The sequence below is a fragment of the Oncorhynchus gorbuscha genome, linkage group LG19, assembly GCF_021184085.1.
Source record: "Oncorhynchus gorbuscha isolate QuinsamMale2020 ecotype Even-year linkage group LG19, OgorEven_v1.0, whole genome shotgun sequence".
NCBI classification, from domain to species: Eukaryota; Metazoa; Chordata; class Actinopteri; order Salmoniformes; family Salmonidae; genus Oncorhynchus; species Oncorhynchus gorbuscha.
Genome location: NC_060191.1, coordinates 4,922,294 through 4,947,474, shown reverse-complemented (window position 1 = coordinate 4,947,474; position 25,181 = coordinate 4,922,294). Strand labels below are relative to the sequence as shown.

The 25,181-nt window shown below is 44.0% G+C and overlaps 2 protein-coding genes across 5 annotated transcripts; one reads left to right on the top strand and one right to left on the bottom strand.

Moving 5' to 3' along the window:
* Positions 1-692: 692 nt before the first annotated feature.
* On the bottom strand, positions 693-18,007 carry rbfox1l (RNA binding fox-1 homolog 1, like). 3 transcript variants are annotated; one of them, XM_046313848.1, is made up of 12 exons: positions 17,574-18,007; positions 12,925-13,161; positions 6,404-6,583; positions 6,216-6,269; positions 5,996-6,088; positions 5,834-5,903; positions 5,531-5,602; positions 5,020-5,158; positions 4,857-4,911; positions 4,700-4,767; positions 2,100-2,181; positions 693-1,919 (listed from the first exon to the last, which is right to left on the bottom strand). In XM_046313848.1, the coding sequence occupies exons 1-12, from the start codon at positions 17,658-17,660 to the stop codon at positions 1,875-1,877; spliced, it is 1,182 nt and encodes a 393-aa protein (XP_046169804.1). In that variant the 5' UTR covers positions 17,661-18,007; the 3' UTR covers positions 693-1,874. The 3 variants fall into 3 exon arrangements, with proteins under 3 accessions (XP_046169804.1, XP_046169806.1, XP_046169805.1); XM_046313850.1 differs by having other exon boundaries at positions 4,857-4,896; positions 5,543-5,602; positions 17,574-18,004; XM_046313849.1 differs by having other exon boundaries at positions 4,857-4,896; positions 17,574-18,003.
* An 821-nt stretch (positions 18,008-18,828) lies between these two features.
* rps9 (ribosomal protein S9) lies at positions 18,829-21,367 on the top strand. 2 transcript variants are annotated; one of them, XM_046313853.1, is made up of 5 exons: positions 18,829-18,868; positions 19,514-19,625; positions 19,718-19,840; positions 20,186-20,372; positions 21,117-21,367. In XM_046313853.1, exons 2-5 carry the CDS (start codon positions 19,529-19,531, stop codon positions 21,292-21,294), a joined length of 585 nt encoding a protein of 194 aa, XP_046169809.1. In that variant the 5' UTR covers positions 18,829-18,868; positions 19,514-19,528; the 3' UTR covers positions 21,295-21,367. The 2 variants fall into 2 exon arrangements, with proteins under 2 accessions (XP_046169809.1, XP_046169810.1); XM_046313854.1 differs by lacking the exon at positions 18,829-18,868 and adding an exon at positions 19,295-19,347.
* Positions 21,368-25,181: the final 3,814 nt, after the last annotated feature.

The window sequence follows — 25,181 nt, the reverse complement described above, 5'->3', positions numbered from 1 at the left end:
AGGGTTAAGGTTAAGGTTAGGGTTAAGGTTAGGGTTAGGTTAGGGTTAAGGTTAGGGTTAGGGTTAAGGTTAGGGTTAAGGTTAGGGTTAAGGTTAGGGTTAAGGTTAGGGTTAAGGTTAGGGTTAAGGTTAGGGTTAAGGTTAAGGTTAGGGTTAAGCTCCTCTTACAAATAGTGAGAGAAAACAGAACAACAGTAAAGCTTGGAAAGAGAAGAGTATTTTTCCACTTCCTAGAAGATAGGAAAACGAAGCAGTAAAGAAAGAGGGGAAATTAGTACAAAACCTAAAGCTGAACTTTGCATAAAGAAGAGGTTTAGCCCATAGGTTGAAACACACACAGTAAGACCACACACTACAGCAAGGCAGGCACAGGGCTGGGTGTCTAGCTAAAATACTGTTGCCCCCCTAGAACTCAAATATGAAGTTATATGGTCTGATTTTAAGTTAAGATTCAGTCCTTGCAGTACAAAGGTACTGAACCAGAGACAGTTGCATAAACATATGCAGACAGTCATTTCTGTAAAACACTCACAACCTTCTTACACTGGTATCAGTCAGCCTCAAAACGTACAGTTATGTTGAGAAAAGGAACACTGAGAATATAAGTTTGAGCAGAAGAGTGAAGGACTGCAAAAAGAGGCATTGAAAAAGAGAAAGGAAAATGACGTGAATCAAAGAAGAGAGGAAAGGGAAACAGAAACAATGTTTTATTGAGAGATCAACAGCAAATAAACAACAGTGAAGCTAGAGTACAGGATGGAGAAGGAGAGATGACCCATAGAACTAGAACTCATCCGATTATTTCTATGGATGGAACACAGATTCTCAAACAGAATGGAGAGAAGCAGGCGAGAGAACAGGAAGAGGAAACCAGACGTCATAGAGTTTAACAGGACAGAGGAAATCAAGGAAAGCACATTAGAGATTACAGGCTCGTCAGGCAGAGTGGAGTAAAACCCAGAATGAGGCTGCCATAGAAAAAGGATAAAGTGGGTTGAGCATTATGCAAAGCAGAGAGAAGATGGATAGAAGCTCAACAATGAAAATAAGAAAAAATGTTTTGTTACAGTTAATTAGTTGAGAGAAGTAATGGCTCCTGAATGCTTTTTTGACAAGTGAAACTTTTTCAGAATCAGAGGTAGATTGTTAGGAAAGCAAAAGCATACGTACATTTTATGCAAATTATAGTTTTCTGGTTCTAGAAGCATTTCAAAAACTTTTACTGTGCACATTAACAATACCAGTGTCATTGCTGTCTCTCATAGCTTGTGCTTTGAGTATTGATGTCGTCACATACTCCAACACACAAGCACACACACACACTTCAACGTCCTCAAACAGTGTGCTACATCATTAACAAAACTCATCAAAATAAGTTATTTAACTGTATAAAATGTCACCATGTAGAGAAACCAGTATTGTTGTGCCACTTGAGTTGCAGTATTTCACCATGAAGTCCAGCCAATGAAAAATAAAATGGCTCACATTCAACTCTCTCTGTTAAAATAGTGAAAGAGTAGCTTATAACCCAGGTACGGAGGCAGAAATCTTTACATTCTTAAACCCTGGAACAAATCTGTGGCACAAACAATACAGATTAAGTGTAAAATAAAGATTTTAAATAACTGTCTATACATTAGATCAGGCTCTTTATTCTATATGTATTCTCTGATAGAATAAATCGTTAATAACTACTACAGTATTTACACGTTCAGTCGGTTGGATTTGACAAGTGGAGGGTGGAGGGAGTCAGACAGGAGGTGACACAGAGCTCAGTGATGTCATAACCTGTCCTGAGTTATTGTCCTGGGACTGGCCAATCCCGGATGAGGTGGCGGGGTCACAGAACGGCTTCCAGGCTCCCATTGGGCAGCTCAGTAAGGGGTGAAGCGGTTGTATCCTCCTCTGTACAGACTGGCCTAGAAATAAGTAGAAGATATGATGGTGAATCGGTGCCCACTGGCGGGTTGAGACGGATTCCTTTTTGAGGCTCGATTAAAGTCTGGCTCGTGGCCAGAAACAATGGTCTGGACTTAGTGGGTCATATGAACACTTTAAACGTTGGAGAGGTACTGCTTATGAGTTTTAAAGAGGCTCACCATTGTTCCGACGCCGTATGTTGCCGTGGGTCCCACTGAATGGTGGTAGGGATCCGTTGCAGCAGCATAAACTCGGCCATATCTGATGGACAGACGAAACAAAACCCCAAATGAGAAAACATACTAAACCAGCATGGTCTCATAGACTACACGTAACATAGTAAACACAAATCCGGGACACTCAAATTAGTATGATATGTTACCTTTGGTACGGTTACATAAGACAGAAGGTTACTTAAGGAAAAAAGGAGAGGAGGGTGGGCGGTTCAGAGTGGCTGGGTGGGCGTTTAACTCAAACGTCATGTTCGAATTTCGTTACGGACAACTTTGGCATTTTAGCTAGAAACTTTGCAATTACTTATTACTTTTTAGCTACTTTGTAACTACTTTGCATGTTAGCTAACTCTTCCCCTAACCCTTTAACATAACTCCTAAACCCTAACCTTAACCTTAACCCCTAGCCAATGTTAGCGACCTAGGTAGCGTTAGCCACCTAGCTAACGTTAGCCACAACAAATTGGAATTTGTGTCATACGTATTGCAAATTCTTAACATATTGTACGAATTGTTGCCATTCGTAACATATCATACGAAATGGATGATGAACATCCATAAATGAATACATACAGAGGGGCAAAGAAGTATTTTGTCAGCCACCAATTGTGCAAGTTCTCCCACTTAAAAATATGAGAGGCCTGTAATTTTCATCATAGGTACACTTCAACTATGACAGACAAAATGAGAAAAAAAAATCCAGAAAATCACATTGTAGGATTTTTCATGAATTTATTTGCAAATTATGGTGGAAAATAAGTATTTGGTCACCTACAAACAAGCAAGATTTCTGTCTCTCACAGACAGAACTTCTTCTTTAAGAGGCTCCTCTGTCCTCCACTCGTTACCTGTATTAATGGCACCTGTTTGAACTTGTTATCAGTATAAAAGACACCCGTCAACAACCTCAAACAGTCACACTCCAAACTCCACTATGGCCAAGACCAAAGAGCTGTCAAAAGACACCAGAAACAAAATTGTAGACCTGCACCAGGCTGGGAAGACTGAATCTGCAATAGGTAAGCAGCTTGGTTTGAAGAAATCAACTGTGAGAGCAATTATTAGGAACTGGGAGACATACAAGAACACTGATAATCTCCCTCGATCTGGGGCTCCACGCAAGATCTCACCCGGTGGGGTAAAAATGATCACAAAAATCCAAGAACCACATGGGGGGACCTAGTGAATGACCTGCAGAGAGCTGGGACCAAAGTAACAAAGCCTACCATCAGTAACACACTACGCTGCCAGGGACTCAAATCCTGCAGTGCCAGACGTGTCCCCCTGCTTAAGCCAGTACATGTCCAGGCCCGTTTGAAGTTTTCTAGAGAGCATTTGGATGATCCAGAAGATGATTGGGAGAATGTCATATGGTCAGATGAAACCAAAATAGAACTTTTTGGTAAAAACTCAACTCGTCGTGTTTGGAGGACAAAGAATGCTGAGTTGCATCCAAAGAACACCATACCTACTGTGAAGCATGGGGGTGGAAACATCATGCTATGGGGCTGTTTTTCTGCAAAGGGACCAGGACGACTGATCCGTGTAAAGGAAAGAATGAATGGGGCCATGTATCGTGAGATTTTGAGTGAAAACCTCCTTCCATCAGCAAGGGCATTGAAGATGAAACGTGGCTGGGTCTTTCAGCATGACAATGATCCCAAACACACCGCCCGGGCAACGAAGGAGTGGCTTCGTAAGAAGCATTTCAAGGTCCTGGAGTGGCCTAGCCAGTCTCCAGATCTCAACCCCATAGAAAATCTTTGGAGGGAGTTGAAAGTCCAGCAACATCCCCAAAACATCACTGCTCTAGAGGAGATCTGCATGGAGGAATGGGCCAAAATACCAGCAACAGTGTGTGAAAACCTTGTGAAGACTTACAGAAAATGTTTGACCTCTGTCATTGCCAACAAAGCATATATAACAAAGTATTGAGATAAACTTTTGTTATTGACCAAATACTTATTTTCCACCATAATTTGCAAATAAATTCATTCCTACAATGTGATTTTCTGGATTTTTTTCTCTCATTTTGTCTGTCATATGATGAAAATTACAGGCCTCTCTCGTCCTTCTGTAGCTCAGTTGGTAGAGCCTGGCGCTTGTAACGCCAGGGTAGTGGGTTCGATTCCCGGGACCACCCATACGTAGAATGTATGCACACATGACTGTAAGTCGCTTTGGATAAAAGCGTCTGCTAAATGGCATATATTATTATTATTATTATTATCTTTTTCAGTGGGAGAACTTACACAATTGGTGGCTGACTAAATACTTTTTTGCCCCACTGTACCATACCAAACGTATCATTCTAATTTGAGTGTCTTGGATTTTCGTTCACTATGTCCGTCCAGGTTACTAAACAGATGTGCTAGTACTGTGTTAGAACAAACAGTGAGGCCCCATAGACCAGACTTGAAGACCACAGAACCTCAACATTAGAGTGCTGCTTATCTCATGTTCTAAGTCCCCATTTGAAGGAAAAAGTATTTGAAATCCTCATGCAAACAGAGTCACATTGTCAGTCATTGGGCGCTGCTGCTCACCCATCACTGTATGTTGCTGTGGCAGCGGATGGTGATTGGGCAACTCTGTACGCTGCAGGATACCCGCCCTGACATTCAGAGACAAGATAACCTTTTAGCTAAACACAAGGTAGACAGCCTGAAATAAGCTGAAATCAGAAGAATAATGTCCACTTACATAGACTTCAGCTCCATATAATCCATCTTGGTACAGCACACTGAAAGGAGACATTCTATCATTCACACATTAAACAGTGAAAATTAAATCATTTACTTACACTCACAATGGAAATGGTTATTCATTTTTAAAATAGATTTATTGAAGATAGAAATGATCTTACCCAGGGTAGGCGGGCATGGCAGTGGGTGGGACTGCAGCAGCTGAGCGAATTGTGTTGTAGACAGCCCGGCCCCGCCCACGCAGTGGTGAGCCCCGATAGGCCAGGGTGGGAGCAGCTACGGGGTAGGGGAAACTGGCAACTGAGGAGAGAGAGAAAGAGAGAGAGCTTACAGTACCCACTAGGATATGTACTGTAGCCACCCTGCCTTTAGAAGCAGGTTTATTGACTCCCCCAAGGGAACATGCTTTCTTGGAGCCATCGATAAGAGGTTGAGTATCACAGGTGGGATCTGAACCCGGGTCTCCTGCTCGGGAAACCAACGTCTTAACCATTAGACCTAAATAGTATTCCTCCTTGGTGATGAGGTAGCAAGGCCTCATCACAAGAGTCTGACTGACCACCGCTACAAGGGGTCATGAATTCCGATTGGGTTTGATAGGGATACAGTACTAGAACATATATGACAAGGATAAGCTAATATTGAAATAATCAAACTCACCCGAAAACTCACATTGAAACTCACCGGTGTAGAGTTCAGGTGCATACATCGCTCCCATGACAGGGTTGATCTTCCATCCAGGGGCTACAAAGAGAGAGAGAGAGAGAGAGAGAGAGAGAGAGAGAGAGAGAGAGAGAGAGAGAGAGAGAGAGAGAGAGAGAGAGAGAGAGATGTTGAGAGAAGTAGAAAGAGGTTAAACAACAAGTAAAGGAAGAAAGAGACAGTGGAGATCATGGAGAATAAAGGGAAAACACAGATCAGAAGTACAGAGTGCATGTTCGCCCCTCCCACATGCCACGGAAAGATGTAACTTACTTGAAACTTCACCATTCACAAGTGGTGTTTGGGGTTTCTTGGTGACTATTCTGGCTGTAGCATTGTTTACCTGCACAGACAGAGGGTACAATTTCTTAGACAGACAGACAGATATACATACAGATATTCAAGATAGACATACTATAGATAGTTATTCCTCACCTCAACCTTCCTCCCCTCAACGATAGTTCCGTTCAGTTTTTCCCTTGCTCGGTCTGCCTCCATTGCGCTCTCAAAGGTCACGAACCCAAAACCCTGAGAGACGGAAGAAGAAACATTTCTGATTGTCCAACTTGTCATTGTCTTGGTTAGGCAAAAAACAATAGGGCAACCAGGTTTCATTTGTTCAGTTTGTAATTTCTGATATTGAGTGGTCTCTCACCTTTGACCCTCTCTCATTAAAGATAATCTCCACATCCAGGATCTTGCCAAATTGCTGAAAGACAAAACCAGATCACAATCTTGTCCACAGGTTATCATTGAGGTTATAAGAGATGACAATGTTTCGTAGGATGACTTCATGTCTTGTGGATAATAAACCTGGACATAACCACTAGTTGTGTCTCTCACCCCAAACATCTGTCTGAGGTCCGGGTCTCTGAAGCGGAAGGGGATGTTGGAAACGTGGAGACGCTTGGGCTGGGCCTTGCCTGACCCCTCCTCATCGCTACCACTTCCTGCTCCACCCCCTGATGACACTGACACGCTCAGAGCCTGGGAGTCAGAGGTCACCGGAACCAGGGCATTGTCCTGGGTGAGAGAAGAGGAGGAGGAGAGGAAGAGAGGAAGTAAAGGAAGGGGAAAGGAAGAAGAGGAGAAAGAGAATAGACAGAGGAAGAGCAAGAAACAAAAAAAGAAGGCGGAAAAAGAAGGCGGAAATGATGAGGAGAGGAGGAGGATAGAAGGACAGAGCAGGATAATAAGAAAAAGGAGGAGGAAATGATGAGAAGAGGAGGAGGATAGAAGGACAGAGCAGGATAATAAGAAAAAGGAGGAGGAAATGATGAGGAGAGGAGGAGGATAGAAGGACAGAGCAGGATAATAAGAAAAAGGAGGAGGAAATGATGAGGAGAGGAGGAGGATAGAAGGACAGAGCAGGATAATAAGAAAAAGGAGGAGGAAATGATGAGGAGAGGAGGAGGATTGAAGGACAGAGCAGGATAATAAGAAAAAGGAGGAGGAAATGATGAGGAGAGGAGGAGGATTGAAGGACAGAGCAGGATAATAAGAAAAAGGAGGAGGAAATGATGAGGAGAGGAGGAGGATTGAAGGACAGAGAGCAGGAGAAGAAGGAAAGGATGAGGAGAGGAGGAGGATTGAAGGACAGAGAGCAGGAGAAGAAGGAAAGGATGAGGAGAGGAGGAGGATAGAAGGACAGAGAGCAGGAGAAGAAGGAAAGGATGAGGAGAGGAGGAGGATAGAAGGACAGAGAGCAGGAGAAGAAGGAAAGGATGAGGAGAGGAGGAGGATAGAAGGACAGAGAGCAGGATAATAAGGAAAAGATGAGGAGAGGAGGAGGATTGAAGGACAGAGAGCAGGAGAAGAAGGAAAGGATGAGGAGAGGAGGAGGATTGAAGGACAGAGAGCAGGAGAAGAAGGAAAGGATGAGGAGAGGAGGAGGATTGAAGGACAGAGAGCAGGAGAAGAAGGAAAGGATGAGGAGAGGAGGAGGATTGAAGGACAGAGAGCAGGAGAAGAAGGAAAGGATGAGGAGAGGAGGAGGATTGAAGGACAGAGAGCAGGAGAAGAAGAAAATGAGGATAGAAGTACAGAGAGCAGGAGAAGAAGAAAAAGAAGGAGGAAATGATGGGGAGAGGAGGAGGATAGAAGGACAGAGAGCAGGAGAAGAAGAAAAAGGAGGATAGAAGGACAGAGAGCAGGAGAAGAAGGAAAGGATGAGGAGAGGAGGAGGATTGAAGGACAGAGAGCAGGAGAAGAAGGAAAGGATGAGGAGAGGAGGAGGATAGAAGGACAGAGAGCAGGAGAAGAAGGAAAGGATGAGGAGAGGAGGAGGATTGAATGACAGAGAGCAAGAGAAGAAGGAAAGGATGAGGAGAGGAGGAGGATTGAAGGACAGAGAGCAGGAGAAGAAGGAAAGGATGAGGAGAGGAGGAGGATTGAAGGATAGAGAGCAGGAGAAGAAGGAAAGGATGAGGAGAGGAGGAGGATTGAAGGACAGAGAGCAGGAGAAGAAGAAAAAGAAGGAGGAAAGGATGAGGAGAGGAGGAGGATAGAATGACAGAGAGCAGGAGAAGAAGAAAAAGAAGGAGGAAAGGATGAGGAGAGGAGGAGGATAGAAGGACAGAGAGCAGGAGAAGAAGAAAAAGAAGGAGGAAAGGATGAGGAGAGGAGGAGGATAGAAGGACAGAGAGCAGGAGAAGGATATAAAAAAGGTTTCAAGGGAAAGGCAGAGAAAGAATGGGGGAGATTACAGAGGAAACTAAGGACATGTTGCCAATTGGTCCATGCAGTTGTACACCTCTGAATAGACAACTAATTTACAATTTAGTAAAAGGATTCTGAGATAAAAACAGTTTTTTTTCCACAAAATGTTTCTTTAAAATCTATCAAAACAGTTCATATGTTCTGGTACAGTGTCCCATTACAGAGGCATCGCATTGGATTGGAAAAACTGTGATAATTTTAATTGAATCAAGTGATCACAACTCAGTCCAAATAAGCATTCAGCACCCAGTGATCCTTCTCAGGCAGGAGTGAGGAGGCGTGAACAGTACCTCCTTTTAGTGAGGCGTTTAAATACAGGCCCGTTAGAAAATGTAAAAAAATATGTACAGCAGAGGAGGCTGGTGGAAGGAGCTATAGAAGGATGGGCTCAATGTAATGGCTGGAATGGAATACATGGAACGGAGTCAAATAAGTTGTTTCCATGTGTTTGATGTGTTTGGTACCATTTCATCAATTCCATTCCAGCCATTACAATGAGCCCGTCCTCCTATAGCTCCTGCCACCAGCCTCTTCTGCTGTACACTAACTAAATATTAGGCTACATAGTCATGTTGATTCAGTTATAACAACCAGCCAATACCGAAAGTAACAGCTTCCCCAACAGAAATACTTTGGAGGAACTGTAACTAAATACAATATCATACTGAACATAATTGTGATGAATTATACTTAGAAATTCATAATAACCTTGTAGTTCAGGTGACATAGATTATATAGAGACGTAAACAGTAAGCCTGCAGGAATACATTTTCATAATATAATCTCATTAAAATGCCCCCATGCAAAACCATACAGGATATAGTAATGTGCTTCAAAACCAAAACATCCACTATCCCAAAATGCACCACGATGCCAGTGTCTGTCTGTTGGTCCTCCAAAAACCAAGGGATTATATGAGTCCAAACAAGAAAATTAAGATGAAATTTTTTTTTACATCAAAAAAATGAGTGAGTGAGAGCAGTGGGGGAGATAGGAGGGAGCAGAGTGCAATGTGAAAGGAAGAATGAAATGAGTGAGTGAGAGAGAGCAGTGGGGGAGATATGAGAGAGGGAGATAGGAGAGGGGGAGATAGCAGTGGGGGAGATAGGAGGGAGCAGAGTGCAATGTGAAAGGAAGAATAAAATGAGTGAGTGAGAGAGAGCAGTGGGGGAGATATGAGAGAGGGAGATAGGAGAGGGGGAGATAGCAGTGGGGGAGATAGGAGGGAGCAGAGTGCAATGTGAAAGGAAGAATAAAATGAGTGAGCGAGAGCAGTGGGGGAGATAGGAGAGAGGGAGATAGGAGAGGGGGAGATAGCAGTGGGGGAGATAGGAGAGAGGGAGATAGGAGTGGGGGAGATAGGAGAGAGGGAGCAGAGTGCAATGTGAAAGGAAGAATAAAATGAGTGAGAGATAGCAGTGGGGGAGATAGGAGAGAGGGAGATAGCAGTGGGGGAGATAGGAGAGAGGGAGCAGAGTACAATGTGAAAGGAAGAATAAAATGAGTGAGTGAGAGTAGTGGGGGAGATAGGAGAGGGGGAGATAGTAGTGGGGGAGATAGGAGAGAGGGAGCAGAGTACAATGTGAAAGGAAGAATAAAATGAGTGAGTGAGAGTAGTGGGGGAGATAGGAGAGGGGGAGATAGTAGTGGGGGAGATAGGAGAGAGGGAGCAGAGTACAATGTGAAAGGAAGAATAAAATGAGTGAGTGAGAGTAGTGGGGGAGATAGGAGAGGGGGAGATAGTAGTGGGGGAGATAGGAGAGAGGGAGCAGAGTACAATGTGAAAGGAAGAATAAAATGAGTGAGTGAGAGTAGTGGGGGAGATAGGAGAGGGGGAGATAGTAGTGGGGGAGATAGGAGAGAGGGAGCAGAGTACAATGTGAAAGGAAGAATAAAATGAGTGAGTGAGAGTAGTGGGGGAGATAGGAGAGGGGAGATAGTAGTGGGGGAGATAGGAGAGGGGGAGATAGCAGTGGGGGAGATAGGAGAGGGGAGATAGCAGTGGGGGAGATAGGAGAGGGGGAGATAGCAGTGGGGGAGATAGGAGAGAGGGAGATAGTAGTGGGGGAGATAGGAGAGAGGGAGCAGAGTACAATGTGAAAGGAAGAATAAAATGAGTGAGTGAGAGTAGTGGGGGAGATAGGAGAGGGGGAGATAGTAGTGGGGGAGATAGGAGAGAGGGAGATAGTAGTGGGGGAGATAGGAGAGAGGGAGCAGAGTACAATGTGAAAGGAAGAATAAAATGAGTGAGTGAGAGTAGTGGGGGAGATAGGAGAGGGGGAGATAGTAGTGGGGGAGATAGGAGAGAGGGAGCAGAGTACAATGTGAAAGGAAGAATAAAATGAGTGAGTGAGAGTAGTGGGGGAGATAGGAGAGGGGGAGATAGTAGTGGGGGAGATAGGAGAGAGGGAGCAGAGTACAATGTGAAAGGAAGAATAAAATGAGTGAGTGAGAGTAGTGGGGGAGATAGGAGAGGGGGAGATAGTAGTGGGGGAGATAGGAGAGGGGAGATAGCAGTGGGGGAGATAGGAGGGGAGATAGGAGAGGGGGAGATAGCAGTGGGGGAGATAAGAGGGGAGATAGCAGTGGGGGAGATAAGAGAGGGGGAGATAGCAGTGGGGGAGATAGGAGAGGGGGAGATAGCAGTGGGGGAGATAGGAGAGGGGAGATAGCAGTGGGGGAGATAGGAGAGGGGGAGATAGCAGTGGGGGAGATAGGAGAGAGGGAGATAGCAGTGGGGGAGATAGGAGAGAGGGAGCAGAGTACAATGTGAAAGGAAGAATAAAATGGCAAAGAAAAAAATAGCAAAAGTGAAAAATATCTTTAAATTGAAAATCAAGGTGAATGCAGGCTTGAAAAAGTCAGATAAATATTAATGCAAATCAAAATACAGATCCTAATATGCAGAAATGAAAACACAGGTATTATTAGCATTATAATATAGGAAGGCTGGTAGAAAGAGATGTGCACAATGTCCTCAGAGCAACGATAAATAATAAATTAAACAAAAAGATAAAGTGAACAAGGCAGGAACTTGCGCAAAAAGCTTGGGTTGGGGTGAGGAGTGGGAGCTGGGAGGCATAGTGCCGGGCAGGGTCAAAGTTGAATGTTCTAAATGTCAGTTTGGGGTCACGGTGCTGCTTTTTTCTGCCAAAGGTTAAAGATCATTACTCAAGATTCCGAGGGGGCATGTATTAATAAGTGGGGTAGAAACGGAGGGAGAGGGATAGAGAGACACATTCACGCAGAGAGAGAGAGAGAGAGAGAGAGAGAGAGAGAGAGAGAGAGAGAGAGAGAGAGAGAGAGAGAGAGAGAGAGAGAGAGAAAGAGAGAGTGAGAAAGATTCACACAAACACATACAGTACATACAGGCTACTGCTATGTTGTTATATACTGGCTTCCCATGGCAGCATGGTTCACACAAACACCACCTCCTCATCATCCTCACACACACACACACACACACACACACACACACACCAGAAACAGGGGAAGTGGGACAGTGAAGAGAGGGGAGGGGGGAGTGGAAGAAAGGGGTGGGTGGGTTGGGTTGGATGTTGGTGTCATGTCACGATGCAAAATTGATTTCTGAACCTGGACGATATTTCGGAGGGGGAGGGGTCACCCGTTCGGCCTCCCCTGTTGACCCCACCTCCATGATGTGTGGCGGCGTCTCAACTTTCCCCGAAAATCAGGACGGACCTTGTAAGTCAGGGGCTCTAGTGATGGAATATATAAATGTGGCCATAAAAGTCAGTTATGACATCAGAAAGAGCTGCTGAGGCAGGGAAAAGGACTTCACAGTCACAATGCATTGACCTTGACTCACCTCTGTCTTTGTCTAGAGTAATAACCTACAGTATATAAAGCCTACCAGGACACTGGACATAAACATACATGTACACGTTTTCCTCATTATAAGTTCATAAACTAGGCCTTGTTCCTAATGAAATTACATAAGATCCCATCAAATACATGTCATTTTGTGCTGTAGACTATATGAAAATAAATAGTAGGAAATATTACATTGAACCCTGATAACTTACCTAATAACATGCCATACAATATACCAAAATACATTTAAATTATGATCCTACATTTAAATACTGTGTTGTTCCATTCTCCAGTGTTTTTAACTTCTCCTTTCTCAACTTTCTTTACCCCGACCCCCTACCAGTAACCCGGTGCATGATCTTACACAGACATACTGCATGTTAAAGGCTTTGGGGTTACCTGCTCTATTTCCAGATAAATGGGAGAGGGAAAGAGAGAGAGAGAGATGGGGGGGATTCACTTTCAAAAATGAATCTCCTCTCAGCTGCCCCTATCTGCTCTGCTGGGTGTCAGAGGAGATTCCCCTACATGGGTACAGGAGTGGAGTTGGGGAGCTAAACATAGAAGTAGCAGGGTCCTCTGTGTGTGTGTGTTCCATGTTACTGACAAATAATTTCCTCAAACTTTGTATGACATGTTGTTGCTGATTAGAATAAAATCCCCTCATAGAAATATGTTACAAACAACATGTGATTCCCCCATATACACATACAGTAGCTACATATCTTGATTACAAAGTATCTCTGTCTCTCTATCTTTCCTGGACACTACTTCTATAGTCACACACCTCCAGTCTATCATGTTGTTCTTACCGTGCTAATGGCTGCCAGAGTGTCAGCCCCTTCGTGTTGCGGCCCCTGATAGACTCTGAGCTGGTGATGCTCCTGGTACTCTGAGTTGGGGTGGGCGGGACTATAGTCTAGAGGAGGAAGTCTGCCTGCAGGTGTGGGAGGAGCTTGTCCTGGTGGAGGGTATGAGGGAGGCTGGGCATAGACCTGTGGGAGGGTGGGGTCACCACTGCCGGGGCCGGCCTCCTGCCCAGGGCCTCCCTGGGATTGAATGAGAGAAGAGAATCAGTCAATAATCAATCAAAATAACATTGTCATAGTATCTATCCAACCTTGCTGTAGGATAAACCATATTGAAATTGTAATAGTGAGTGTGACTCTTGTTATAAGGATTTTTTATTTTTTAATTTACTATCACCACATATTCATTAATTACATTAAAAATAGATAGATTCACAGCAAACATTCATTGACAATGTGTGACTGCCCATAGAATCATCTCTAATGTAAGCACAAAGACATCAGGCTTCATAAAAGCAATATTCTCTGAGTTTTTGAGTCTAAAATATCACCTGGGAAATGTCTAATGGTTGAGTGGTGCTGGGCAGTTTAGATATGCACAGTTGGTACAAAACTAGAGGACCTTAAGAAAGATCCACAAAGCAGACTCATACCTACAGTACAGCTCACTATGATATGTATACTATTCCTTTTGAGTATTCATTCAGGATTCAGCATCCTTTGGAAAAGAGTATCTGGCAAATATCCAATAGTTTACCACTTATGCCGATACAGAGCACCTACAAACACTTAATTGTAATGAAAAATCAACTCAGCACGAAACTGATCCCAGACTAATACCTTCAACATCATCATGATTATCTAATCAATGTACCAAATCCATTCCAATCCATTGTTTCTTCAATGTACCAAAAATAAACAGCAAGAAAGCAGAGTTCCCACAGTGACGTGACCAATTCTCACACAATGAAAAGTGATAGTGGTGACACAGACACAACAGGAGAATAGATGATTGTCTTACCCCGTCACTGCACATCTGATTCTCTGGTACATTATCCAACAACTGCCACATGTTTTAATGCCGGCTTCCACCCGCCCACTACACCATAAGTTCTATTTAACCACCAATCGCATGACAGGAGTTCTGGGAGCAGGGGGAGCTGGGGGGGCTATGCCAGCTGTGGTCATTTGTACCTGTCAATAACTTTTAACCGCCTCCCGCTCCTCACAGAAACACACTAAAAATTTAGGAGAGCTACACAAAAATGTGTAATTTCTACATTAAAAGCTAATACTGTAGCCGTACTTCAACTTGCCCACTAAAAGGTCACCTCTAAGAATACTATCCGTATTATTACCCTGTAATTGCTGATGTATTGGCTTATAAATATTCCTATGCCTTGTAAATATTCATATCATTCCAATACCTTCTCTTTGACCAGACTCTTTGAAGAGACAAAAGCAGGCAGGAAACATTTGGGTAGTTTTATATCTTTCACATTAAAACACATTAATAAACCCTTATATCTCTACTCTGAAACTGACCAGAGGTCAACCAGAAGATTGGCAGAGCCATTAGTAGATTTTTATGTTGTCCTTTACAGTTGTAAACATAGTAAGTGTCACAAGGTCTAAAGGCCTATATATCAGACTGGCTGTAATGGAATACAGATTCATGTTGTTCTCTCCAACCTCTCCTCCTCCTCCTCCTCCTCTATCTGTCCATCAGCTGTTGCACTCATCGGATGGGGTGAGATAGGACTGATGGTGAAATTGAAGAGGGCGAAGTGGAGGAAGGTACGAAAGCTGATCTGATCATTTAAACCTTGTATGATCAGCTGATTCTGATGCGTAACGCAGGGAGAGTTTCCTACATTCTCATAGGTCTAAGAAGACAGTGTGGCTACTGCAGGTAAAACCGCAGCATCAAAGGTCTCACTATACTAAGATATGAACTAACACTCGCACTTGTCTTTTCCTACTAGCACTGACTTTGCTGATAACTTCATTTATTGAGGATCAACGTAGTTGCTATGACTGTGATGTGCGGTTGTCCCACCTAGCCATCTTAAGATGAATGAACTAAATGTAAGTCACTCTGGATAAGAGCATCTGCTAAATGACTAACATGTAAATGTAATGTTAAATATAAGATATACTATCTTAGTTCACTAGGAGTGGAAAAGGAACACCTTGTCTGTGTAGGTCTCAGATTCTTCCTATCAAACATCAGGGGTTTCAGTACAAAGTACACGATTTCTCTTGACAGACCACACAGGTGTTCCTCCTATACCTCTGAATTCTTACTTTAGAAATTCCCACTGGGAGATGGTCAGGAATGAGACTGATACCATCTAGAATGTATTGGGTCTCTAGAATAGATTTACAGGCATATCATTTACAAGATTAGTCATTTAGCACATCATCTTACATAGTGCTTTCAAATGGGCCAAAACAACAACCATGTAAAAAAATCATAGTAAAACCTTGAAAGATAACATGCTTTTACATGTACTACTCTGCGTCCTGTCTGCTAATATTGGAAGGCATGTGTGTTGTATATCTGGGTTTATTCCAGGGTTGACGCATAATAATTCAGAAACTGTCCTTTTAGCTTTCACATGGCAGATCCTGGCAATCAGTACACACAGTAACTGGGCCATGTTAGAGGACATGTCAACACCGACACACATGCCTGTATTGTGTCCGCCGCCCCACCTCACCCCCCAATATCTGACCTTCCCAAGCTCACACCATACATGGAGAGTGTCTGACAGGGGGAGATAATAGAATCTATTTGATACTAGCACTGGCCACCTTCACACACTCTCTCTCTCTCTCTCTCTCTCTCTTTGTCTCCCACTCCCAGTACAGTATTACATTGTCAGCAAACAAACATTATACACAGTATCTCTCCATGTGTCTCAACTTTATTTTTGATTGCCATTTGTTCCCCTCTGTCCTTCCTCCCCCTATTCAGCTGTCAGGACTCAGGGTCAAAGGTCACCGGCTCTGAGACAGGTGGTTGCTGGGACAGCTGCTGGAGGATTTACACTCCGAAGATGACAGGAAACTGCTGATGTGCCCTTTAAGAGGGCTCATAAAGCAGGGGATACAAACGCACAGACAAAAACACTCACACACCCTATGGTCTACTCTATTCAGTATGTTTACACTGAGTGTACAAAACATCTTTCCATGACACAGACTGACCAGGTGAATCCAGGCGAAAGCTATGCTACCTTATTGATGTCACCTGTTAAAACCACTTAAGTCATTGTAAATGAAGGGGAGAAGACAGATTAAAGAAGGATTTGTAAGCCTTGGGACAACTGAGACATGGATTGTGTCGGTGTGCCATTCAGAGGGTAAATGACAAGATAAAATATTTAATAACGGGGTATGGTAGTAGGTGCCAGGCGCACAGATTTGAGTGGGTCAAGAACCGCAAGGCTGCTGGATTTCACGCTCAACAGTTCCCCATGTGTATCAAGAATGGTCGACCACCCAAAACACATCCAGACAATTTGGCACAACTGTGGGAAGCATGGGAGTCAACATGGGCCAACATCCCTGTGGAATGCTTTTGACACCTTGTAGAGTCAATGCCCCAACAAATTGAGGCTGTTCTGAGGGCAAAAGGGGGTGCAAATCAATATTAGGAAGTTGTTCCTAATGATTTGTACACTTAGTGTATATTACATACAGTACGGTAACAAACAGATCATCAGACATTTTACTCCGCTGGTATGTTCTGATCATAGCACAGTACACTGGTCCTCATCCCCTACTTAGGCTACACTCTATCAGGATATCAGTGTCCCCCTTATCTGCATGACAGGGGAGCCTTCTCTCTCTGTGTTAATCTACTTTTCAAGGAACAGGCTAAAAATACAGGGGCTGTGACACAGAGAGACAAGGAAGATAGATTCCAGACACACATCATATCTGTGCTGGCATTCACCAATGGGTTGTCAGGGACTCACGGAACACACACACAATAACAAAACCACCTGCTGGCACCACTGAGACCTGCAGATTAAATATAACTGCCAGTGTGTCATTGCAATTAAAACAAATGGGTTTGGCCCTATCAACCGTATTTAGGCCTAGATGCAGCTGTTTGCAAGCTCATGATACAAATCTACACTGGCAACCAGTTGCTGTGAACTACTCTGAACTAAACATCAGAATTTGGATTATTTTGAAATCTAGTTCAATAAACCACTGCTATCATCATCATCATGACAAACACAAACAGTATCATTTATAATGTGTAATACTGGGCCTGAATAGATTTCATCTGAATGTCCCTTTCCATTTCACAAACAGGCCCTCCAACCTGTTGTTTGTGTCATGATGACATGTCATTCCCCGGGCCAGTGATTCAGCAAATCCAGTGACTCAAAACCAAACTATCTCAATGACGCTTGAGATGAGAGCCATGTATACAGAATTCAATGGGGGCCCATGTTCACACCAACAGCTATGCAGGATAGTTTGCTGATCTCTGTATGTGGCTCTGGGTCTACTGACAGAGTACTAGGAAAGACATCCAATGCTACACACCCGGCCTAAAACATGGTAGGAACCAGGAGAGAGAAGGAAAAGGCAAACAGGGGGATTGAGAGACAGAGACAGAGGTAGATTACCTGTACTAGGCTGGGGTAACATTGGGCACCCTGGGGATAGACGGGCAGTCCGTAAGGCTGAAGAATCATTGTAGGAGAAGAGAGCATGGTGCATAGCCCGAAAAACCACCAGGACAGAGGGAACGGTGGGGAGATGGGAGGACAAGAGAGGGTGAAGGGGGAAAGGGAGAGGATGTTATGCTCAGAGGAGATGAAAAAAACAAGGCAGGAAAATCTAAGAAGAGAGAGTAGAATCCAAGTGATGAAAACACAGAAGGTCCAAGTGAATGAGAGGAAGAGCTGGAAAGTCAGAAAGATAACTGTCAACAGTCAACCTCTCAGCTTAAAACAATTAAAACAAACTCCCTGAACTAAGAAACAGTCAACCTGTCTAGATAGGAAGACAGGATATGGCAGAGAAGTTAGAAAGAACACTGCTGTGTGTCTGTCAGCCTGTCAGTTGGTCAGCCTGACAGACAGAAACACATGTAAAGGGTCCCGTTTCAAGGTGTTATAAATAGTCCCTGTCTCTCTCTCTCTCTCTCTCTCTGCCACCTCCACACCCTCTCTCTCAATCTGTCAATTAGCCTACTACTAGGTACCATATGCACGCTCTTTTGTTGTGAGTGCACATGCAACATGTCGTTTGAGTGGGTGTGGTGGTTAGTAGGCTATCACTTTTCTAAAAGCATTAGCTACCCTTACAAAAAAAATGAATGAATCAACACACACTCTGGTCCATTTGTTGTGTGTACATACATCTCTGCTCTCTGTCTCCCAGTAGCACTGACACACACACACACACACACACACACACACACACACACACACACACACACACACACACACACACACACACACACACACACACACACACACACACACACACACACACACACACACACACACACACACACAGCCCCGACATAGGATGCGGGCTAATACACATAACGTTACACATTTGTAAAGATATTTTCTAAACTATGTTCAATAACCGAACAGAGGCCTACACAACAGCTCACAAAATAATACATGGCATACCTAGGTGATCCAACGTTCATTCTGTGTAATACACTAGACTTAGATAGTTGTTTGAAAAGTTAGTTGTTCTTGTTCAGCAAGTAAACAGAAACGGTTTTAGTTTGACGGACAGAGCTGTAGTTGTACAGTTGAACAACAGATGGAGGTATTTCACAAACTGCTGCTTTGAAGTGGTGTCGTCACATATTTTTGGGAAATGTAGTTCGCGGGATCCATATAAATAATGGAGAGATCCAATTTGACTTCCTCTTTATCTACTGGCCTGTGGGAGACAGGTAATAACGTATTATGCGCTTTAGTCTGTCTTGTTTTTCCATAGAAGCAGGGTCGCAATGTTGAGAAGTCATGTATTTACACGTTTAGTTGTGCATTTCGGTTACACCGACCAACATATTTTGTATATGTTTGGCTTAACTTCTGCCTTATTCGATCATGTCAGTCGTCCACGCACTGTACAACGTGGTTAGCACGCTAACGTTAGCTAGCTAGTAAGAGTGACATCGCCGGTGAGGCCTTTACGTTACTATGCTGTAGATGTCTCTGCATCTTCTCAAAAGCTTTACACTTTATCAAACTACATTAACAATTTGCAGTTGTCTAGGTGGGGGGATCCTTAATATAAATTGTCGATTTATATGAATCCGTTGACGCTAGTTAAATAGCTAACAAGTTCCCACTTTGTTTCGCCAGCCAAGTTACGAAGTACCACTGTCGGAGCCTGTCAGTGAACCGAGCCTGATCCATAAAATTAAATGTACTTATATTTTGCTAATAGCATAATTGCCTTATTAAACATGTTAAGTATTAATGTGTGACTTAAGATGGTCTGCAGAATAATTAGCATGGGTTGAAATTCAGTATAATCACTTGTGTAATCGCAATGTTGGAACTGAACAGCCATATCAATTCTTATTTCTCAGGCACTTTGATCCACCATGCCCGTTGCCAGGAGTTGGGTTTGTCGTAAGACATATGTCACACCCCGCCGCCCCTTCGAGAAGTCTCGTCTTGACCAGGAGCTTAAACTTATCGGTATGTGTGCAAATAACAGGTTTTGATTTATATTGAATCTGCTTGTCTCTAAATACCATGTATTTTTTTAAGTAAGTTATTTTTAATCTCAGGGGAGTATGGTCTGAGGAACAAGCGTGAGGTGTGGAGGGTGAAGTTCACCCTGGCCAAGATCCGCAAGGCCGCCAGAGAGCTGCTCACTCTGGATGAGAAGGACCCCAAGCGTCTTTTTGAAGGTACACCACAGCTAGATGGTTCTGTGAGCTATATTTTGACTGTTCGTGAAAGTCCTTTGAGCTGTTAGCTAGTGAGATATCGGCCAATGATTTAAATATTCGATATTCAGATTGTCTGTGGTGTCAGGAATTCCTCGTGAATGAGGCCGTTAGTCAGATTTCCAGATGCCTTAAATCGGGAGTATTCAGATTTTACCCTAAGAGGTCCAGATTACTGCTGGTTCTGTTCTACCTGAATTAATTGCACCCACCTGGTGTTCCAGGTCTCAAACAGTCCCTGATTAGGGCCATAGAGGGCCCTATGTTATGATCAGTGACTGAAAATTGCTGTATCCTGTCTCCTAGGTAACGCCCTGCTCAGGCGTCTGGTGAGAATCGGTGTGCTGGATGAGGGCAAGATGAAGCTCGATTACATCCTGGGCCTGAAGGTGGAGGACTTCTTGGAGAGGAGGCTCCAGACGCAGGTCTTCAAGCTGGGCCTTGCTAAGAGCATCCACCACGCCCGCGTTCTCATCCGCCAGAGGCACATCCGGTAAGCTGTTGATGTTCACTAGCTGGCCATGTTAGAAAGGACAAGTCGGTAGATCGTTACACTGCTCTGTTATTTTAAATAGGCTCGATGATGAACTTTTGACTGGTTGTTAAACTATTTGTAACATTTACATTTCTAAACAACATGCCTACACTAACTGTTCAGATAACTATTATGAGTTGAAACTGCACAACTCACAAGATACTTTCTCAATCCTTAGAGGGCCTCACAAACGATAGCTCATCCCTGAGCGTGGTTTAACATTTCAGCAAGGTCAATTCGGTAACAAACCGTATACCTTGTCTATGACTGCCCAGAGCCAATCCTGCCCATCAAGAGTGGGCAAACAGTTTCAGCAAGGTCAATGCAGTAACAGACTGTATACCTTGTCTATAAGACTGCCCAGAACCAAGCGAGAGGCAGACTGCTACTGTCTTATTTGCTGACAGGTAATGTATGGAGGATTGCAACTCTGGCAGATGTGTGCTAATGGTCACGGCAAACTATCAAGTGTATTTGACTTTTAAGGCAATTGCAATGGTCTTCAATTTAGTTTGGTAAGAGTACTTTACCTCATCAGGCAGGCCGATGATTAAAATTAATATTCAGACTTCCTGTGGTGTCAAGAATTCCTCGTGAATGAGGCCTGTCATTGATGCCAAACTATTCCCATCTGATGGTTATTTGTCTATGCTAATAAGTGGGGAGGAACAAACCACTCATTGAAGTCTCCTTTCTCTCCAGTGTGCGCAAGCAGGTAGTCAACATCCCCTCCTTCGTGGTGCGCCTGGACAGCCAGAAGCACATTGACTTCTCCCTGCGTTCACCATACGGTGGAGGACGCCCCGGCCGTGTCAAGAGAAAGAATGCCAAGAAGGGCCAGGGTGGTGCTGGGGGAGCTGATGAGGAAGAGGAGGATTAAAATGGAGGCTGACTGGGTGTGTTAGTGTCTGGCACTACCTGTTTTTCAATAATAAAACCATTATTTGACCACATTTTTGTGAATTTTTACTTTGTGGTGGAAACTGACTAGTTAAGGCCTCTGCACAATAATTGACTACACATAATGGCTACGTTAGGGTTGTAGATGTGTCATTGCTAGACATTTTATAGGGATAATATAATTCTGACTTGCTCGGTTGGCTGTTGGAAGTGACAACTAATCAAATGTTTCACATGCTTTGTAAACAGGTGTAGACTAACAGAACTGCTTGCTTATGTGCTGTTCCCAACAGTGGAGAGAAATTGCTGACTAACCATAACCTGGCCAGAGACCAGGTTGATACATTTTACATTACATTTAAGTCATTTAGCAGACGCTCTTATCCAGAGCGACTTACAAATTGGTATGCAGGGGTATCAAGGAATTGAAGTAGATAAGTGACTAGTCAATGGACTGAATGGTGACATGTCAAGAGGGCAAAAAGGTGAATGCAGATCATCTAGCTATTGGTTAACTAATTAGCAGTTGGACAGCTTGTGGGTAGGAGCTGTGGAGTATCATGTTGGTTTCAGACCTGGTGCATTAGTGTTCCCTGTTATCAGAACTGGGACTTGGGTGGCTGGAGTCTTAACAATTTTTAGGGCCTTCTGACACTGCCTGGGTTAGAGGTCCTGGATGGCAGGGAGCTCAGCTCAAGTTATACACTTGGCCATAAGCACTACTCTTTAGCGCCTTGCGGTTGGATGCTGAGCAGTTGCCATACCGAGTGGTGATGCAGCCAGTCAAGCTGCTCTCAATGGTGTAGCTGTAGTGCTTCAGGATCTGAAGGCCAATGCCAAATCTCTTCAACCTGAAGAGGTGTGCAGTTATCAACGTGTGGACCATGATAGTTTACTGATGTGGACACCAAGGAACTTGAAGCTCTCGACCTGCTCCACAACATCCCCAGCAATGCATGGGGACGTGCTCGGCCCTCAGTTTCCTGTCGTCCACGATCAGCTCCTTTGTCTTGCTGAGGTTGTCCCGGCACCATAATGCCAGGTCTGACCTCCCTGTAGGCTGTCTCAATAAGTAAATGGCACAGGGTAAGTGCTTAGTCTGCCATGACGCTCCCATAGGATTGTGGATTCATGGGGAATAACTAGGTAAAATGCACGTTTTATCTAACAGCCGAGTTAGACTGATATTCATAAATTTGGCACTTGAAATTTAGGTCAGAGGTTGACATGATAAAGCCCTCCACTCAGTCATGGTGCTGGGGAAATGTAAACCCATTCATAGACGGCTATGGGTGCAAGGAACAAATATCCATAATATGAAATGATATTAACCATGTTTAACAATGGCATAAAACAAGCTTATTTCAGGGTCCTAATGGGATATATACACTGAACACAATGAATGGCACAACAATGGGCCTCATCGTGGTGTATCTGCACTCAAATTGCCAATAATAAAATGCAATTGCATTCGATTCTCAGTTTATGCCTGCCCATACCATAACCCCACTGCCATCATGGAGCACTCTGTTCATACTGTTGACATCAGCAAACCGTTCGCCCACATGACGCCATACACGCTGTCTGCCATTTTCCCGGGAAAGTTGAAACCGGGATTCATCCACGAAGAGCACACTTCTCCAGCATGCCAGTGACCATCGAAGGTGAACATTTGCCCACTGAAGTTAGTTACGACATAGAACTGCAGTCAGGTCAAGATCCTGGTGAGGATGACAAGCATGCAGATGATCTTCCCTGAGACGGTTTCTAACAGTTTGTGCAGAAAGTCTAAGGTTTTCAAAAACAACAAAAAGGTTTAATGAGCTGTCCGGGTGGCTGGTCTCAGACAATCCCACAGGTGAGGTCCTGGGCTGGCTTGGCAACATGTGGTCTGTGGTTGTGAGGCCTGTTGGACATGCTGCCAAATTCTCTAAAACGATGGTAGAGAAATTAATATTAAATTTTCTGGCAAAAGCTCAATTGGACATTCCTGCAGTCAGCATGCCAATTGCACGCTCCCTCAAAACCTGAGGTATCTGTGGCATTGTGTTGTGTGACAAAATTGCACATTTTAGAGTAGCCTTTTATTGTCCCCAGCACAAGGTGCATCTGTGTTATGATCAAGCTGTTTAATTAGCTTCTTGATATGCCACAACTGTCAGATGGATGTATTGTCTTGGTAAAGGAGAAATGCTCACTAACGGATGTAAACAAATGTGTGCACAAAATTTAAGAGAACTAAGCATTTTGTAACATTTCTGGGATCTTTTATTTCAGCTCATGAAACATGGGACCAACACTTTTACATGTTGCATTTATACACTGCTAAAAAAAATAAAGGGAACACTTAAACAACACAATATAACTCCAAATCAATCACACTTCTGTGAAATCAAACTGTCCACTTAGGAAGCAACACTGATTGACAAATTTCACATACTGTTGTGCAAATGGAATAGACAACAGGTGGAAATTATAGGCAATTAGCAAGACACCCCCAATAAAGGAGTGGTTCTGCAGGTGGTGACAACAGACCACCTCTCAGTTCCTATGCTTCCTGGCTGATGTCTTGGTCACTTTTGAATGCTGGCGGTGCTTTCACTCTAGTGGTAGCATGAGACGGAGTCTTACAACCCACACCAGTGGCTCAGGTAGTGCAGCTCATCCAGGATGGCACATCAATGCGAGCTGTGGCAAGAAGGTTTGCTGTGTCTGTCAGCGTAGTGTCCAGAGCATGGAGGCGCTACCAGGAGACGTGGAGGAGGCCGTAGGAGGGCAACAACCCAGCAGCAGGACCACTACTTCCGCCTTTGTGCAAGGAGGAGCAGGAGGAGCACTGCCAGAGCCCTGCAAAATGACCTCCAGAAGACTACAAATTCATGTGTCTGCTCAAATGGTCAGAAACAGACTCCATGAGGGTGGTATGAGGGCCCGACGTCCACAGGCGGAGGTTGTGCTTACAGCCCAACACCATGCAGGACGTTTGGCATTTGCCAGGAAACACCAAGAGTGGCAAATTTGCCACTGGCACCCTGTGCTATTCACAAAGCAGGTTCACACTGAGCACATGTGACAGTCTGGAGACACCGTGGAGAACGTTCTGCTGCCTGCAACATCCTCCAGCATGACCGATTTGATGGTGGGTCAGTCATGGTGTGGGGTGGCATTTCTTTGGGGGGCTGCACAGCCCTCCATGTGCTCGCCAGAGGTAGCCTGACTGCCATTAGGTACCGAGATGAGATCCTCAGACCCCTTGTGAGACCATATGCTGGTGCGGTTGGCCCTGGGTTCCTCCTAATGCTAAAGACAATGCTAGACCTCATGTGGCTGGAGTGTGTCAGCAGTTCCTGCAAGAGGAAGGCATTGATGCTATGGACTGGCCCGCCCGTTCCCCAGATCTGAATCCAATTGAGCACATCTGGGACATCATGTCTCGTTGCACCACAGACTGTCCAGGAGTTGGCGGATGCTTTCGTCCAGGTCTGGGAGGAGATCCCTCAGGAGACCATCCGCCACCTCATCAGGAGCATGCCCAGGCGTTGTATTGAGGTCATACAGGCACGTGGAGGCCACACACACTACTGAGCCTAATTTTTGACTTGTTTTAAGGACATTATATCAAAGTTGGATCAGCCTGTAGTGTGGTTTTCCACTTTAATTTGGTTTGTGACTCCAAATTCAGACCTCCATGGGTTGATAAATTTGATTTCCATTGATCATTTGTGTGTGATTTTCTTGTCAGCACATTCAACTATGTAAAGAAAAGTATTTAATAAGAATATTTAATTCATTCAGATCTAGGATGTGTTATTTTAGTGTTCCCTTTATTTTTTTGAGCAGTGTATTTTTGTTGTATCATTGGGTATG

Bases quoted from the DNA above. Each gene is read 5' to 3' on its own strand.
- rbfox1l (XM_046313848.1), bottom strand. From the start codon at position 17,660: ATGCTCTCTTCTCCTACAATGATTCTTCAGCCTTACGGACTGCCCGTC. The intron at 5,904-5,995 runs GTGAGGAATAAC...CTGTCTGTGCAG, and splicing joins TTGAGGGGAGGAAGGTTGAG to GTAAACAATGCTACAGCCAG. The intron at 5,159-5,530 runs GTGAGTTTTCGG...CTCTCTCCTCAG, and splicing joins CTACACCGGTGAGTTTCAAT to TTGCCAGTTTCCCCTACCCC.
- rps9 (XM_046313853.1), top strand. From the start codon at position 19,529: ATGCCCGTTGCCAGGAGTTGGGTTTGTCGTAAGACATATGTCACACCC. The intron at 19,626-19,717 runs GTATGTGTGCAA...TTTTAATCTCAG, and splicing joins CCAGGAGCTTAAACTTATCG to GGGAGTATGGTCTGAGGAAC. The intron at 19,841-20,185 runs GTACACCACAGC...CCTGTCTCCTAG, and splicing joins CCCCAAGCGTCTTTTTGAAG to GTAACGCCCTGCTCAGGCGT.